The sequence below is a fragment of the Leuresthes tenuis genome, unplaced genomic scaffold (assembly GCF_036924035.1).
Source record: "Leuresthes tenuis unplaced genomic scaffold, fLeuTen1.0.hap1 SCAF_20, whole genome shotgun sequence".
Taxonomy (NCBI): domain Eukaryota; kingdom Metazoa; phylum Chordata; class Actinopteri; order Atheriniformes; family Atherinopsidae; genus Leuresthes; species Leuresthes tenuis.
The window spans coordinates 16519308-16534988 of record NW_027325374.1 but is presented as its reverse complement, the minus strand read 5'-3'; the positions used below and the strand labels follow the sequence as shown (position 1 = coordinate 16534988).

Sequence of the window (15681 nt, the reverse complement as noted above, 5' to 3'; positions counted from 1 at the left end):
GATCCCTCTGTTAAAATGAAAACACAATTAAAAATTTACTAAAATTGCAGTCCGTGCACTACAACCATTGTCCTTGCCACTCCTCCACCACGCCAGCCAATCCCTTCTCCTGGCTATTCAGCTCAGCTGATTCACTCGCTCTTGTGGCGTCTCTGGCCAGCCCACGAGTCCCTCCTGCTGCCTCTGCTGCCGCCTCCCGCTTCCCGCTTCACGCTCCTTCTCATGTATCCTTCTCATGACTGCGGCGCCAGCCAATCAGGTGGATCCACTTACTTGTTAACATAGGAAAAAAACAATACATGCAAAAACTCAAATCATAGTAAACACAATTGTATCAAAAACACAAAATATAAATAAACATGCAACTTAAACCAAATACACAACGCATAACAGAACCAAAATATAACAAGCAGTGGATCACACTCGTTACACAATGACCAACTTTTTGAAGTAAACAAGTCATATTATTATTTCTGGAGTTTGATACATGATTGCAACAGATTTGCTTTCAGTATTTCTTTCGTCTTGAGATCCTATTTTTTTTTTCAGAAAACATAGGAGCTTAAACAGCATTACACCTAAGGATGGCTCTTGTCACTTGTCTAAAAAATACAAGGACAGCCACATGCAGATATCTGGACATTGTAAACAATTTCTAGGCTTTTTTTTAAACCAGTGCTCATATATTCTTTGAAGCGTTGTCATGTTGACGCCCAAATAAAAAAATATACATCGCAGCCATTTAAAAAACTGCCTCTCTCTCTCTTTGGCCTTTGATGTACCTGAGATGTGATGTGCAACCAAATATAATCCCACTCATCAAACACTTTGGCAAAAATAAGACTTTATTCATCTGTTTTACATCTCATGAAACCAGACTGTGAAATATTCCAGGATGCAATGCAAGAAACAATAAAAAAGGATACAACACATATACAAACATACATGAATACATTCAGGAAGGAAAGAAACAGAATGAAATAGGAATGTGTTCCAGAGGGATGCCTGTGAGTCATCTGTCTGCTGGAAACTTGTTTATGACATTTATCAGATATCAGTGTCTCAACTTGGCACCAAATCAGCTCACTGATGTGTCAATCCTTGCTTTTCTTTTAATGTTCTTTCTGTTTGCAGCTGCTGCAGCTTTACAGCATTCTGACCTGCTGGTGTCCATGCATAATCCATGTTTATGTTTCATGGAATTCTGTTTAAACACAACATACACTTTATATCATAAATTCTCCTGTAAATGACAAAGCAGAGATAATGTACATGATCTAAAGATATAGTTATTTTCTTTCAGGTTAAACTTCAGAACCTGCCACCACAATAAAAATATGGAAATTAAAAAAAGAAAATATATAACTGGTTTACATTCCCATCTTCAAGTCTAAGAATCTACTTCAATTTCCCATTAAACAACTCAAAGCTAAAAAATGTATTTCCTTTTGCTAAGGTGTGACTATATGTCACTTGCATTTCTTTGCTCCTGCTCATGCTTCACTGAAGCTACATTGTCAGCTGTCAAACTTAAGATGTCTTTCTCTGTTAAAAAAACAACACATTTCTAGACATCACTTTAGGGTGATCTGCATAAATCTGTCCTGCCCAGGTTGCTTATCTGATCTAACTTTAAAGTAAATCAATAAACAATGCTGCACAATCCCCATTTCAAATACGTGACACATTTTCTGTTGCACATACATGTGTGAGAGTAAGTAAGTAAGTACGGTAAGTAAGAATTGAACTCAGTTCGGGTGTCATGCTGTAAAGCATTATTTTCCCTAGCGGCCGTGAATGGACTCTGGTTGAATGTGAAGCCGGGTCTTGGTGGCCAGGGCCGCCTTGCGTGTCATGGTGGTGCAGCGAGTCAGGATCTCCTCGGTCTTGGGTCTGGGAGGTACCCTGGGAGTGACTGAAGCCGTCTCGCTGCTGTTGGATCTGTTGGATCCAGAGATCTCAGAGCTGGTGTTAGAGCTGCGGCGATCGGAGAGGCTCCAATCAAGGCTGCTGTCGGAACCGTCGGGCAGATAGGGAGCGACAGGGTAGCCTGTGTTGCTCTGTGCCTCCTCTCTCAAGCCTGAGGAAGAGTCACTGCTGGAGGAGAGGTCGGAGAAGACTGACTCTGTGCTGGTACGGCTCATGACGCGCGTGTGGTCTGAGGTTGAGGCATCTGTCCCCGTCTGCGTCTGCACCCAGGGCTCAGAGAGAACATCCAGGGACCGGGCCTTGTGAAGACGGCCATGTCTGTTTTCTTCATTGATTCTGGGTGTATAAGAAGCCTGAGAGTTCCTGTTGGTTGCCAGGTTCAGTGAGGAGCTATGCATCTTTCTGTGCAGGCCATAAAGGCCCGTCCGTGGGTTATTGTATGGCTGCAGGTACATAGAGGGGATGTAACCAGCCCTGCCATTGAATCTGAAGAGAAGAAGAAGGGAGGTTGTTTAAAACAGTTAAAAGTTAACAAAGTGTATACAAAGTAAATAACTTTTGGGTTTATCAACCTCTATGTCAATGTGCAGAGAAATCTTAAAATACCTGATGAACCACCAGCCATCGTCAGACTTCCTGAGCACCTCTACCACAGAGCCAAGGGGCACAGACACCTCATCATCCTTCTTGGATGAGTAATTCCTCACAGCACAGTAGAGAGCGCCTGCATGCAAGACAAGATGCTTTAAATGCAGTGCAAGCACTTCTACAGTTTTGGTAGATGGAAATAGAAACCTATGAACTGGACAAAAACACCTCCCGGTTGTTGGCTGTTTGTTACAACTAGACTTTACAGTAAAATCTAACTCCAATGTCTGGTTCATGCTCATATTGAATAACTACATTTGCATGTTATAAAGTTGAATTTTACTGTGACCATAAGTAGATTTCATACCTTCCAGCAATCCAGCTTCTTCATCATCTTCTCCATCCAACAACTCCAGGTAGGGAGCAGGAAACCAAGCCAGGCGCTTCGCCTCATTCTCCACCAGCCACCAGCCTGCCGAGGAAAGAAGAGGAATTAGCATGAAGGTGGCTGAAAATTATTGAGAGGAAGAAACAAGATGCATGAAAGCTCAGGCTCTGACCTGCAGGGTCTTTGATCAGGACATCCAGCTTCTCGTCCACAGTGACCTTGAACGGGCGGTTCTTGGTGTCCTTTGTTTCATAAGCTTCCACGCAGCGGTAAGTCTGGGTGACAAATGGGTGGGTGACAATGCCTGCATGCTGGCGGGCAGAACCCTCCACTCCCCCAGCCTCCGGCAGATCATCAGACATCAGAATCATGACGCTGTGTGCGAGAGACAAATTAGATTACCTAACAGCCAGAAAGTCTGAGCGGCTTCTCATGACTCTCTGCTGAATTGAGAACCTACGTGTTTCTGGTGAAGTCTGGTTGCAGGTCGTGGTCTTTAGGGGCGAAGAACCGCAAAATATCTGTGCTCTGGGTCACAGTTTGGTTGCACTTGAGCAGTTTGTCACAGTAGCTCTCCAGGAACTTCATCTGCCTGACAAGCTTCTTGGATCCTTTCTGCTTAATGCTGCTACTCCTGGCCATCCCTGGAGAGATTTTCTTTTTAGAGCCTTTTTACATTTTAACAGACAATTATGGTATGATTATAGAATAATCATATAGAAGAATAAACACCTGTCACACATACACACAAGTCACAAACAGTTCAAATAATCTTACCACTAAATTTAGGGATCACTCTGTCGCTTTTCTTCGAAGGATTCAAATTAGGGAACTTATTTTTCAGCTGCCTCTGTTGGAAAGATTAAACAAGACAGACTAAAGATTAGGACTTACAAAGATACAATGATACAAAGATAGTGATCTACCCCATGACTTTTTACAAAAAGACCTATTGATAGATATTAATGCATTTGAACCTACATGAAATTGCTTGAAATCCTGGAAGGACCTGTAGATGATCAGTTCAGACTCATCAGACCATAACACAGATACCATGAACATCTGTCGGGGTAAGAAAAACTTAGTCAAATACAGTTCTAACGGCTCTATAATCTAAAACACCGTAATGTGATATGAAGAAGAATAAAATCTTGCTTGAGGTGTAAACTTACTTTGAGTTTTGGCTTGTCCCTGCGGACGCCACCGACAATGCGGGCACTGATCAAGAAGCGCTGATCGGCGGTCATGATGCTCTGATTTGGGACTCAGATCGCTGGATGAGTGGCTGGTTCTCTAACTCTGCTCTGCTCCTCTCACTGCTCTGCCAACTCAAGAGCTAAGGAGCATTTATACACAAAAGGGGGCGGAGTCTGAGTCTGACTTTTATTTATGTGACAAATCTATGACAGTGATCTGCTGGAAAATCCGTAATTTCGCTACATAGGCGAGGCAGGGCAAGTTTATTTGCAGAGCACAGATCATAAACATAGCCATTAACTGCCGGAAGTGTAAGATAATCTGCTTGATTCTCAGTTAGAAAATCTCGGAATTTGCTTTCCTTGCTTTCCTGTAATGATCCCTGAGGCAAGACTTTATTACGGAGTTTTATTATCCTATCATCTACTCCACTCCTTTCTGCCATATGTCTTCCCAGCATTTCCTGCATCCTCAACTGCGCTAATTGAAAAATATCTGCACGTGAGTCACTCCATGCTTGTCATCTGATCGTAATATTCACTTATCAGGAAGAGTAGAAGAGAGAGATCTGTCTCTGTTTGTGTGTGTGTGGAACAGGTGTTTCAAAGAGAAGACTGCATGAAAGGGCCAGAGTCTGAGGGGTTATCCCAACTGCTTATCAGAAAATACTGTTGAGTGCCCGTATGAGGTAATGCCAGTATTTTATCAAGCACACTGGCTCAGACATACAATAGGCACACACACAATACACAAGGCACGTGCTACGATGCAAAATGTCAGGACTGTCCAGCATTCTGTGTGACCCGAGATGTCAACACCTGAGTGTAAAGCATCAGAGAATTCCAACAGTGAGCAGTCACGTGTACTGTGGCTCTGACTTTTCAGACTTCTGTGCATGGTGAAAACATCAACTGTACTGTATGTTTCCACAGAAACACACACACACACACACACCAATCCATAAGCTGGCAAGAAATCGCTCTTTAGTTAAGTTTGTGTACACATTCTAAAGTATTTACACAGGAATAGACGTGACAGGCTAAGAGCAAAGAATATAAAGCAGACCAAATAAAGCTGAAGGTCATATTGGGTATTAAGTATGTGGAAAAACGTGTGTAAATACAGCACATACAAAGCAAAAATTATCAACAATATGAACAGCTTTATCAGCTGAGTGGTCTGTAGGCTGGAAACGATACAAAGGAAATGAATACCAAATGAAAATCCATGACCTGATCACGTGCAATATATTAACGTGTGTTGACACTGTATACAGTGGCGTGCAAAAGTTTGGGTGGTTCTGTCAAAAGTTAAAACGAGATTATCTGATTTCCGGAAGGCATATAGAATGATGAATGATTTCAGACGTGTTCTATGATACTCATCCTGCTATAGATGCTCCTGTGTCCATCTGGATTACCCACACAATAACGTTCGCAATATGACGAGAGAATCTACGAGGCCACCTTTATCAAGTCACGCTGCCTTCAGCTTTCAAAGAGCAAAGCAGTAAGTAAAAAGTAAAAGCATTGTCCATTTGACAGCTTATTTTTTCTTCTTCTTTTTTTTTTTGCTTTGACACATTAAGCTATTCCTGCTGCCATCTTTGTTGGCTCGGAAGAGGGTGTAGAACCCAAAGTATCCCATCTGCATTCATCTGGCCAGCGAGTCACAATCAAATGGGGAGTTGGGGAAACACAGAGTCAGGTTATGTCATAGCAGTCCTGGTGATATGGTTAATTCATCACCACTGAGTGTAAAGACAGTCGGTTTTCATTAGCCTTGCTAGAAAAAAAAAAAAAAGATTACATGTATGCTTTTAAAATTTGTGAAATTCCGCGGATAAACCTGAGCAAAAACAGTGGTGAGGCAACTGACCCCAAGATACGTGACATTAATTGTTTTGAATATTCTCCTTTGCTAAAATAATTAGCTTGAACAACAGCAAACCTGGCACTGTTTTCACTTTGTCTTTATGACTAAATGTGGTCATTGTCACACAAAGTGTAACAGGAACTACCACGAATATTTAAAGCACTTTGGCAGATCTCTTGGTTTGTGGACAGACATTGTTTGTGTGCTAGCATTTGCATCATTCAAAACCCAGTCACATAATATTAGTGATAAAAAGTTTTGAATAAATCAAACCCATGTATACTGAGTAAAGGATTCCCATTTTATTCCATTGTCACTCATTCATTTTCAGTGTAATTGTAAAATTTGACCACAGAAACAGTATCTACCTTGCATGCCAGTGTATTGAGAAAATCCAACCACAGACAAAAGCACAAACGTATGCGCACAAGCCAAAGCACTAAAAAATGGCCTTTTGAGTAGCTTTTGCTTAGCACAATAAGCCACTAAGTCATAAAAAGGTTAGCTATCAATATACTACATTTTAAAATGTACTCTTTAATATTTTCAACAGTTGTCTTACTTTATGAATGAACTGAGTTGGATATGGGCTGCTTTAAGCCAAAAATTACTGCTACCTCACGGCCAGAGGTTAACCACAGAGGTGCAAACCAATATGCAAACACATGTAGCAGCAAAACATGAGTGAGGAGATGACCTGTTACTAAAGTTATTACAGCAGAGCACCGGATCTGACCCGTTATCCCAACATAATCTAACAGAACAGGGCAGCCATTAGGAAGCCACGGCCTCTAACATTTTTAGTGCATGTTTGGTTATGTGTTCTTATGTGTTATTTGGACAGTGACTCAAAGGGATGCTGGACCTGGACGCAAAGCAGGCGTCAAACCCCAAGAGGTTCTGCAGCATCCCTTCTTTGTTTCCCGCCTGCCTTGGAGCTCCCACACGGATGTGCTCAACGAACCGGGGCCCAACAAAGTGGAGAGAGCTGGAGTCAGTCAGCTGCCTCCACACGGGCTAACTGCAGCGCCATGGAGCACTCCACCGGAGTTCCGTGCGCCATGCCAACCCCTGTCTGCTTCAACGAAGGACAAAGGAGAGGAGCGCATCCAGATTGAGACCGAACTTGACATTCAACCGATCAGCCGGTTTAGGCACCTCGTCAAAGAAATCACCAACGCCTTCCGCTTCTAGTGCAAAAATAATAATAGAGTTTTTGATTTTGGAATATCTGATTTGCAGTACCCTTTGTTTGACTTTATAAAGACTTCTTTGATGCACCATCAATTTTCCTCTGGTCTGTCTGCATTTGGGTCTGCGTCCGATATAATCTTCTCTAACATGGATAACAACAGTTAGTTAAGAGTGCAGAACGTAATAAATGTAGGTCAGATTTAAGCAGTGTTTTGCCGTGAACTGATCAGTGGGTGCAAGTACAAGACGTGAAACTGTACTCCATCATGGCTCATGAAGAGGAAACAGACACTAGAGGGCAGCACTTGTTCATTATTTAGCAGGAAGCACTGCAGAACACGAGACACCTGACACCAGCTTAAGTTTGTTTACCATCTATTTATCTTTAGAACTACTCACTGGTCAGATAAGATTTAACATCAGAGCCACATCCATTAAAAAGGGAGTTTAGATTGATGAGTTTGATCTGAATCAAGGGAAATCTAGGCATTATTGAAACCGTGAAACTCTTGCCGAGTTTAAAGATCAAAACACTGTCCCAGCTGCCTGAGCACCCTCAAAGCGTCTGTTGTTCTTTGAAGACTCTCATGAGAGCCTAGAAAAAATCAACTTCGGCAGCAGGCATTAGATTTTGGTTTATATGTCCCATTCTTGTAAATGTGATATGTCAGAAACACCTTGAGGGATTTTTTTTCATATACGGCACAAAGATTCACTTGACTCTATAATGATGTGACTGGACTTACAAGGTCAGGTTCAGTGTGACTGATAATCTGCAAAAACATTTCTGACCACCTGACAGCGTCAGAAGATCAAAGATATCCGTCAGGGTTTTTACAGTGAATCTGTGTGTAAACTCTGGAAAGTGTATATACTATGATATATAGTATATATTATATAGTGTCATAGCACTCACAAGCCAATACACTTTAACGTGTCTATGGTTTAAAATCATCACTAGTTGTTGTAACTGTGTGTCTATAAGGTACTCTTGTGCAAAATTTTCAAAGATTATTGAACTGCTTTTTCTCTTTACTTGTTATAATTCTTATTTGACCAGGAAGTCTAATTGAGAAAAAAATAAATAATGAAAATTTCTTGCAAGACTTTCCTGGCCAACACATTTACAGGGTTATTTCCTGGAGACTCTTTCTCTCAGACTGCTAATTTTTTTTATTTTTGACATCTAATCATGTTGCCGACTTGTTGCCAGTAAACATAATTAGTTGCAACATGTTTTTTTCTTTATAGCACCACTTATTTTTCCAGCCTTTTGTTGCCTGTTTACCAACTGTTTTGAGATGTGTTGCTGCCATCAAATTCAAGTTGAGCTAATATTCTTAATGAAATAGTAGTAGTTTCGCACCTGATTTATTTTTATTCTTCTGTGGTGACATAAATACTGGTTTATGAGATCTGCAACTGGTTGCATTTTGTTTTCATTCACATTTTACACATTTTACACAGCCACAGTTCTTGGGCATTTGTGTTGCATAATGTCAGAATTGTTTAAAAAAAGTGGATCTCATCCTTAAATCAACAGCTGTATTGTATGTATAGAATGCATGTCGATGTAGGTGCATACAAGCAAATCAGAGTATGGCATTTGGACGAGCTTGAATCCAACCACATTTTGAAAGAATAAATGTGTATAATTAATGAAAAGATGCACATTCAGTTCATGAGATCTAATCTAATTCAATTGATCTAGACTTTAATGGGCAACCCTAAATAAGGACTATGAACTTCTACATAATCTTGGTTTCAGGTAGAGGTGATGCGAAGTGACATCATCTTGAAAGATTCATGAGAGGAAATAGAAAGAACAGCTTCGGGGAATTTGTGAGTCTGTCAGTTTTGGCAGTGAAAACATTTCCTTTTCCGGATCCTGTTATTCCACTTAAAAAAAGCTCAAGAACTTTCATGAAGATATTGGGCTGAACACAGAAAAAACGTATTGAAATTAAGCAAAATGTTGTCTCAGTTCCATGAACTGCTTGAGAATTTAACCAGATTTAAATGCAACTGGCCCGTGAATAGAAGCATTTTTTTCCCTTGCACCATTTCATGAAAGTGTTTGAAAGATATTAGCTCTAAACATCAACAAATAGGACAGAATATGTGCATCTCCAGGACTGACAAGTCATAATGCCATGAAATGAATGATGAATGTGTAACTTCCTCCATCCATCTATGTATTGACTATACCCTAAGCAGGTTGCCAGTCCAACACAGCCAATTTCCTTTGTGAGAAAAAAAAAGTCTCTGCTTTGTTACAGAAATTTCTCAGAACCATACAGTGAGACTAGCTGGAATATGATCCCTCCTCCTCACCAACCTGAGCTTGTTGCTACACTTCCTTCAAGGAAGTGTGTATAACAAAGTTCAAGGAAGTAAACTCTTTATGAGATTATAAATACTTTTACAGGTTCTTAACTTTTTGATACCCATTCTACACACAACAAGAAAGTGGCTTCTCTTGTATAATCCAACGTACTTTCCTTTTTTATGCAAATGAACACCCATTTAGATGCAGTTTTTCTGTATTAGTCATTTATTGACCAGACCAATCTCATCTGTGCACCAAATATGAATTATGAAAGTTTTTCACTGGGTTATAACTACATGTAACAGTGAAGGTAATGTACAGGATTATTCAAAAACTGATCTGATCTTAAATAAAATGTTTCAGCAGGACATATCTTCCCATCGACAACACACTCCTGACTAATCATTCACCTCAGGTTTCCTCATCTTTTTCGGTAAATGTGGGAAGCCCTTTGACGATAACTGAGCTAAAGTAAACAGAGGAGTCATCCGATTCTTGGTCAAGCCAATTAGCCTTTTGCCTACTTCCTTCTACATGCAGCAGATGAAAAGAAGCATATCAAAGACCACTTAAGGGTTGTGTGTTCGTTCGTACACATTTTAGAAAGCAAACGGAGTATCATGTTTGTTAAGCATGCAGACAGACAATCAACGTTTATTACTGCTTGTAAAAACTGAAATAATCTGCTGCTTCTGTTTTAAGATAGTTAATGTGTTATATTCAGGAGTAAAAGGGGGTTTACCACTTTCATGAGGGTGTTAATACCTGTATACGATAAGCATGAAAAAAGTCTTTGGCTTTGGAGAAGAGTGCATTTGCTTCATAGCCGCTAATCACAGATGGAAGCACGAAAAGCCCAGAACATTGTGTCAGGCCTGAACATCAGTCACGCATTGAAATATTTTGTCTTTAATTACTTTAATGCTGTGGTGGAAGGGCTTTTTATTGGTTGTTTGATCATTAACCTGATATCAAGCGTTATTAAGCAACTGTGCAAATATCATAGCCTTGTTACACAAATTAGAAAAATGATTAAAGGAGATATTGACGTATTTCAAATCAGGTTTTGAAACCGCTGTTGTGACATCATCATTACCCACGTATTTCGTGAAGTTGTTGATTACTATGTTCATAGGTTTGTGTGTCATTTATCTAAGGGTGGAAGCCCAGCAATCTGCAGGTTGACAGTGCTATATATATCCCCTGGAAACCAGGAATGTCAGTATCAGATGTTGTGGAAAAGCTGTGTGCTTATGTCAAGACGTTTCTCTTGATAATTGAAAATTACGCCCTGTTTTTGGTGCTAGATGAAAAGTCTGAGATCACCAAAGCCTGCAGTCTCTGAACACCTCAAACACCAGTAGATGTTGAAGGACTTAAGTCCGCCCTTTCCCCACAGCCATTCGTTTAACTTTGCTTAGAAACTCACATAAACCTCAAATGGAAACACCGTCATTCATAAAACACAACCTTTATTTTCTTTCTCCACAGCCAAACTATCCAAATCCACTGTATAATCTTCTTGGGTTTATTCAGTTTCACGTTCTGCATCAGTGGCTGAGAAAAAGATTTTGATCTTACTTTGACATCTGTGACAAGGAAATGCTGCTCAAGACCTACAAGGATGCCTTTGACAGTAATGCAGAATGATACATGCAGAAAATATGGTCACCAATCAGCACTGATAATCGAATGGCTTGACATCTAGACTGTTTGAGGGAGTTCAGTCAAGCAACGAGAATGTTGTGCATGTGGCGTCGTGTTGAGATCACGATAAATTTGTGCAATGACCAGTGTGGCAAGTGTAATGCGCACTTACTTCTCCCACTTGAAGATATAACTGCTGGCAAGCTCTATGAAAACAATTCATAGCCTTAAATGATGTTTAGCTTAGTAATTCTTATTTTTTGCAAAGCAAATAAAACAATGACCTACTTTTTGAAGTAAACAAGTCATATTATTATTTCTGGAGTTTGATACATGACTGCAATAGATTTGCTTTCAGTATTTCTTCAGTCTTGAGATCCTGTTTTTTTTTTTTTTTCAGAAAACTTGCGGGTATGTAGCCCTGAACGCTTAATCCCAATGATACCTTATAGTACAGCACATTATAATTTGGTTAGTTAAACCAGCTTAAACAGCATTACACCTAAGGATGGCTCTTGTCACTTGTCTACAAAATACAAGGAAATACCTTTCATTGATATCAATGAAATGGAAAATCTGAGAAAATTTGGGAAGTGTGGGAAGACACAAGTAGCTTTACCTAGGAAAGGCACACAGGCAGAGAATGCAGGCAAAAGAAAAGATGGTTTAAGAATAATCCATCACTTGCTTTAAGTTGATTTTTCTCACTTTAGTCCTGATTGTTCTGAAAACCTTGTTTCTGCTGCACAGTGCTGCTTTGTCCTTCCTGTACACGTGCTGTTCCCTCTTTTTGCGCTGCAGTGTCATCAGTTTTTACAACGCGAGAAAATGGATGCGTGGCATTGTTAACACAAATCCGTAAACTGACTCAAGTACCTGAGATGTGATGTGCAACCAAATATAATGCCACTCATTGAACACTTTGGCAAAAATAAGACTTTATTCATCTGTTTTACATCTCATGAAACCAGACTGTGAAATATTCCAGGATGCAATGCAAGAAACAATAAAAAAGGATACAACACATATACAAACATACATGAATACATTCAGGAAGGAAAGAAACAGAATGAAATAGGAATGTGTTCCAGAGGGATGCCTGTGAGTCATCTGTCTGCTGGAAACTTGTTTATGACATTTATCAGATATCAGTGTCTCAACTTGGCACCAAATCAGCTCACTGATGTGTCAATCCTTGCTTTTCTTTTAATGTTCTTTCTGTTTGCAGCTGCTGCAGCTTTACAGCATTCTGACCTGCTGGTGTCCATGCATAATCCATGTTTATGTTTCATGGAATTCTGTTTAAACACAACATACACTTTATATCATAAATTCTCCTGTAAATGACAAAGCAGAGATAATGTACATGATCTAAAGATATAGTTACTATCTTTCAGGATACATTTCAGAACCTGCCACCACAATAAAAACATGGAAATTAAAAAATGAAAAGATATAACTGGTTTACATTCCCATCTTCAAGTCTAAGAATCTACTTCAATTTCCCATTAAACAACTTCAAAGCTAAAAAATGTATTTCCTTTTGCTAAGGTGTGACTATATGTCACTTGCATTTCTTTGCTCCTGCTCATGCTTCACTGAAGCTACATTGTCAGCTGTCAAACTTAAGATGTCTTTCTCTGTTAAAAAAACAACACATTTCTAGACATCACTTTAGGGTGATCTGCATAAATCTGTCCTGCCCAGGTTGCTTATCTGATCTAACTTTAAAGTAAATCAATAAACAATGCTGCACAATCCCCATTTCAAATACGTGACACATTTTCTGTTGCACATACATGTGAGAGAGTAAGTAAGTAAGTACGGTAAGTAAGAATTGAACTCAGTTCGGGTGTCATGCTGTAAAGCATTATTTTCCCTAGCGGCCGTGAATGGACTCTGGTTGAATGTGAAGCCGGGTCTTGGTGGCCAGGGCCGCCTTGCGTGTCATGGTGGTGCAGCGAGTCAGGATCTCCTCAGTCTTGGGTCTGGGAGGTACCCTGGGAGTGACTGAAGCCGTCTCGCTGCTGTTGGATCTGTTGGATCCAGAGATCTCAGAGCTGGTGTTAGAGCTGCGGCGATCAGAGAGGCTCCGATCAAGGCTGCTGTCGGAACTGTCGGGCAGATAGGGAGCGACAGGGTAGCCTGTGTTGCTCTGTGCCTCCTCTCTCAAGCCTGAGGAAGAGTCACTGCTGGAGGAGAGGTCGGAGAAGACTGACTCTGTGCTGGTACGGCTCATGACGCGCGTGTGGTCTGAGGTTGAGGCATCTGTCCCCGTCTGCGTCTGCACCCAGGGCTCAGAGAGAACATCCAGGGACCGGGCCTTGTGAAGACGGCCATGTCTGTTTTCTTCATTGATTCTGGGTGTATAAGAAGCCTGAGAGTTCCTGTTGGTTGCCAGGTTCAGTGAGGAGCTATGCATCTTTCTGTGCAGGCCATAAAGGCCCGTCCGTGGGTTATTGTATGGCTGCAGGTACATAGAGGGGATGTAACCAGCCCTGCCATTGAATCTGAAGAGAAGAAGAAGGGAGGTTGTTTAAAACAGTTAAAAGTTAACAAAGTGTATACAAAGTAAATAACTTTTGGGTTTATCAACCTCTATGTCAATGTGCAGAGAAATCTTAAAATACCTGATGAACCACCAGCCATCGTCAGACTTCCTGAGCACCTCTACCACAGAGCCAAGGGGCACAGACACCTCATCATCCTTCTTGGATGAGTAATTCCTCACAGCACAGTAGAGAGCGCCTGCATGCAAGACAAGATGCTTTAAATGCAGTGCAAGCACTTCTACAGTTTTGGTAGATGGAAATAGAAACCTATGAACTGGACAAAAACACCTCCCTGTTGTTGGCTGTTTGTTACAACTAGACTTTACAGTAAAATCTAACTCCAATGTCTGGTTCATGCTCATATTGAATAACTACATTTGCATGTTATAAAGTTGAATTTTACTGTGACCATAAGTAGATTTCATACCTTCCAGCAATCCAGCTTCTTCATCATCTTCTCCATCCAACAACACCAGGTAGGGAGCAGGAAACCAAGCCAGGCGCTTCGCCTCATTCTCCACCAGCCACCAGCCTGCCGAGGAAAGAAGAGGAATTAGCATGAAGGTGGCTGAAAATTATTGAGAGGAAGAAACAAGATGCATGAAAGCTCAGGCTCTGACCTGCAGGGTCTTTGATCAGGACATCCAGCTTCTCGTCCACAGTGACCTTGAACGGGCGGTTCTTGGTGTCCTTTGTTTCATAAGCTTCCACGCAGCGGTAAGTCTGGGTGACAAATGGGTGGGTGACAATGCCTGCATGCTGGCGGGCAGAACCCTCCACTCCCCCAGCCTCCGGCAGATCATCAGACATCAGAATCATGACGCTGTGTGTGAGAGACAAATTAGATTACCTAACAGCCAGAAAGTCTGAGCGGCTTCTCATGACTTTCTGCTGAATTGAGAACCTACGTGTTTCTGGTGAAGTCTGGTTGCAGGTCGTGGTCTTTAGGGGCGAAGAACCGCAAAATATCTGTGCTCTGAGTCACAGTTTGGTTGCACTTGAGCAGTTTGTCACAGTAGCTCTCCAGGAACTTCATCTGCCTGACAAGCTTCTTGGATCCTTTCTGCTTAATGCTGCTACTCCTGGCCATCCCTGGAGAGATTTTCTTTTTAGAGCCTTTTTACATTTTAACAGACAATTATGGTATGATTAAAAAGATAAGAATAAATTACTGTCACACATACACACAAGTCACAAACAGTTCAAATAATCTTACCACTAAATTTAGGGATCACTCTGTCGCTTTTCTTCAAAGGACTCAAATTAGGGAACTTCTTTTTTAGCTGCCTCTGTTGGAAAGATTAAACAAGACAGACTAAAGATTAGGATTTACAAAGATACAATGATACAAAGACAATGATCCACCCCATGACTTTTTACAAAAAGACCTATTGATATATATTAATGCATTTGAACCTACATGAAATTGCTTGAAATCCTGGAAGGACCTGTAGATGATCAGTTCAGACTCATCAGACCATAACACAGATACCATGAACATCTGTCGGGGTAAGAAAAACTTAGTCAAATACAGTTCTGACGGCTCTATAATCTAAAACACCGTAATGTGATATGAAGAAGAATAAAATCTTGCTTGAGGTGTAAACTTACTTTGAGTTTTGGCTTGTCCCTGCGGACGCCACCGACAATGCGGGCACTGATCAAGAAGCGCTGATCGGCGGTCATGATGCTCTGATTTGGGACTCAGATCGCTGGATGAGTGGCTGGTTCTCTAACTCTGCTCTGCTTCTCTCACTGCTCTGCCAACTCAAGAGCTAAGGAGCATTTATACACAAAAGAGGGCGGAGTCTGACACACCTGAGTACAGAGGGAAGGGGATGACCACAGCCAAAGGCGCGGGGAGCATCAGCGCTATCAATCCGTGAACGTGACAGGAATGATGGGAAAGAATGCCGCAGACCTTTAAAGTAACACCTTTTTTGGAAACGATAGATTTTTTTTCCCCTGAACAAAAGACAAAT

General features: G+C 41.0%; 2 protein-coding genes across 2 annotated transcripts; both read right to left on the bottom strand.

The window, feature by feature from the left end:
* Positions 1-1694: 1694 nt before the first annotated feature.
* LOC140278397 (NADPH oxidase organizer 1-like) lies at positions 1695-4222 on the bottom strand. The gene is made up of 8 exons (XM_072373385.1): positions 4078-4222; positions 3887-3967; positions 3683-3755; positions 3366-3549; positions 3078-3280; positions 2885-2989; positions 2536-2653; positions 1695-2415 (listed from the first exon to the last, which is right to left on the bottom strand). Exons 1-8 carry the CDS (start codon positions 4150-4152, stop codon positions 1785-1787), a joined length of 1470 nt encoding a protein of 489 aa, XP_072229486.1. The 5' UTR covers positions 4153-4222; the 3' UTR covers positions 1695-1784.
* Positions 4223-12979: 8757 nt separating this feature from the next.
* Positions 12980-15432, bottom strand: LOC140278398 (NADPH oxidase organizer 1-like). The gene is made up of 8 exons (XM_072373386.1): positions 15311-15432; positions 15120-15200; positions 14916-14988; positions 14608-14791; positions 14320-14522; positions 14127-14231; positions 13778-13895; positions 12980-13657 (listed from the first exon to the last, which is right to left on the bottom strand). The coding sequence occupies exons 1-8, from the start codon at positions 15383-15385 to the stop codon at positions 13027-13029; spliced, it is 1470 nt and encodes a 489-aa protein (XP_072229487.1). The 5' UTR covers positions 15386-15432; the 3' UTR covers positions 12980-13026.
* Positions 15433-15681: the final 249 nt, after the last annotated feature.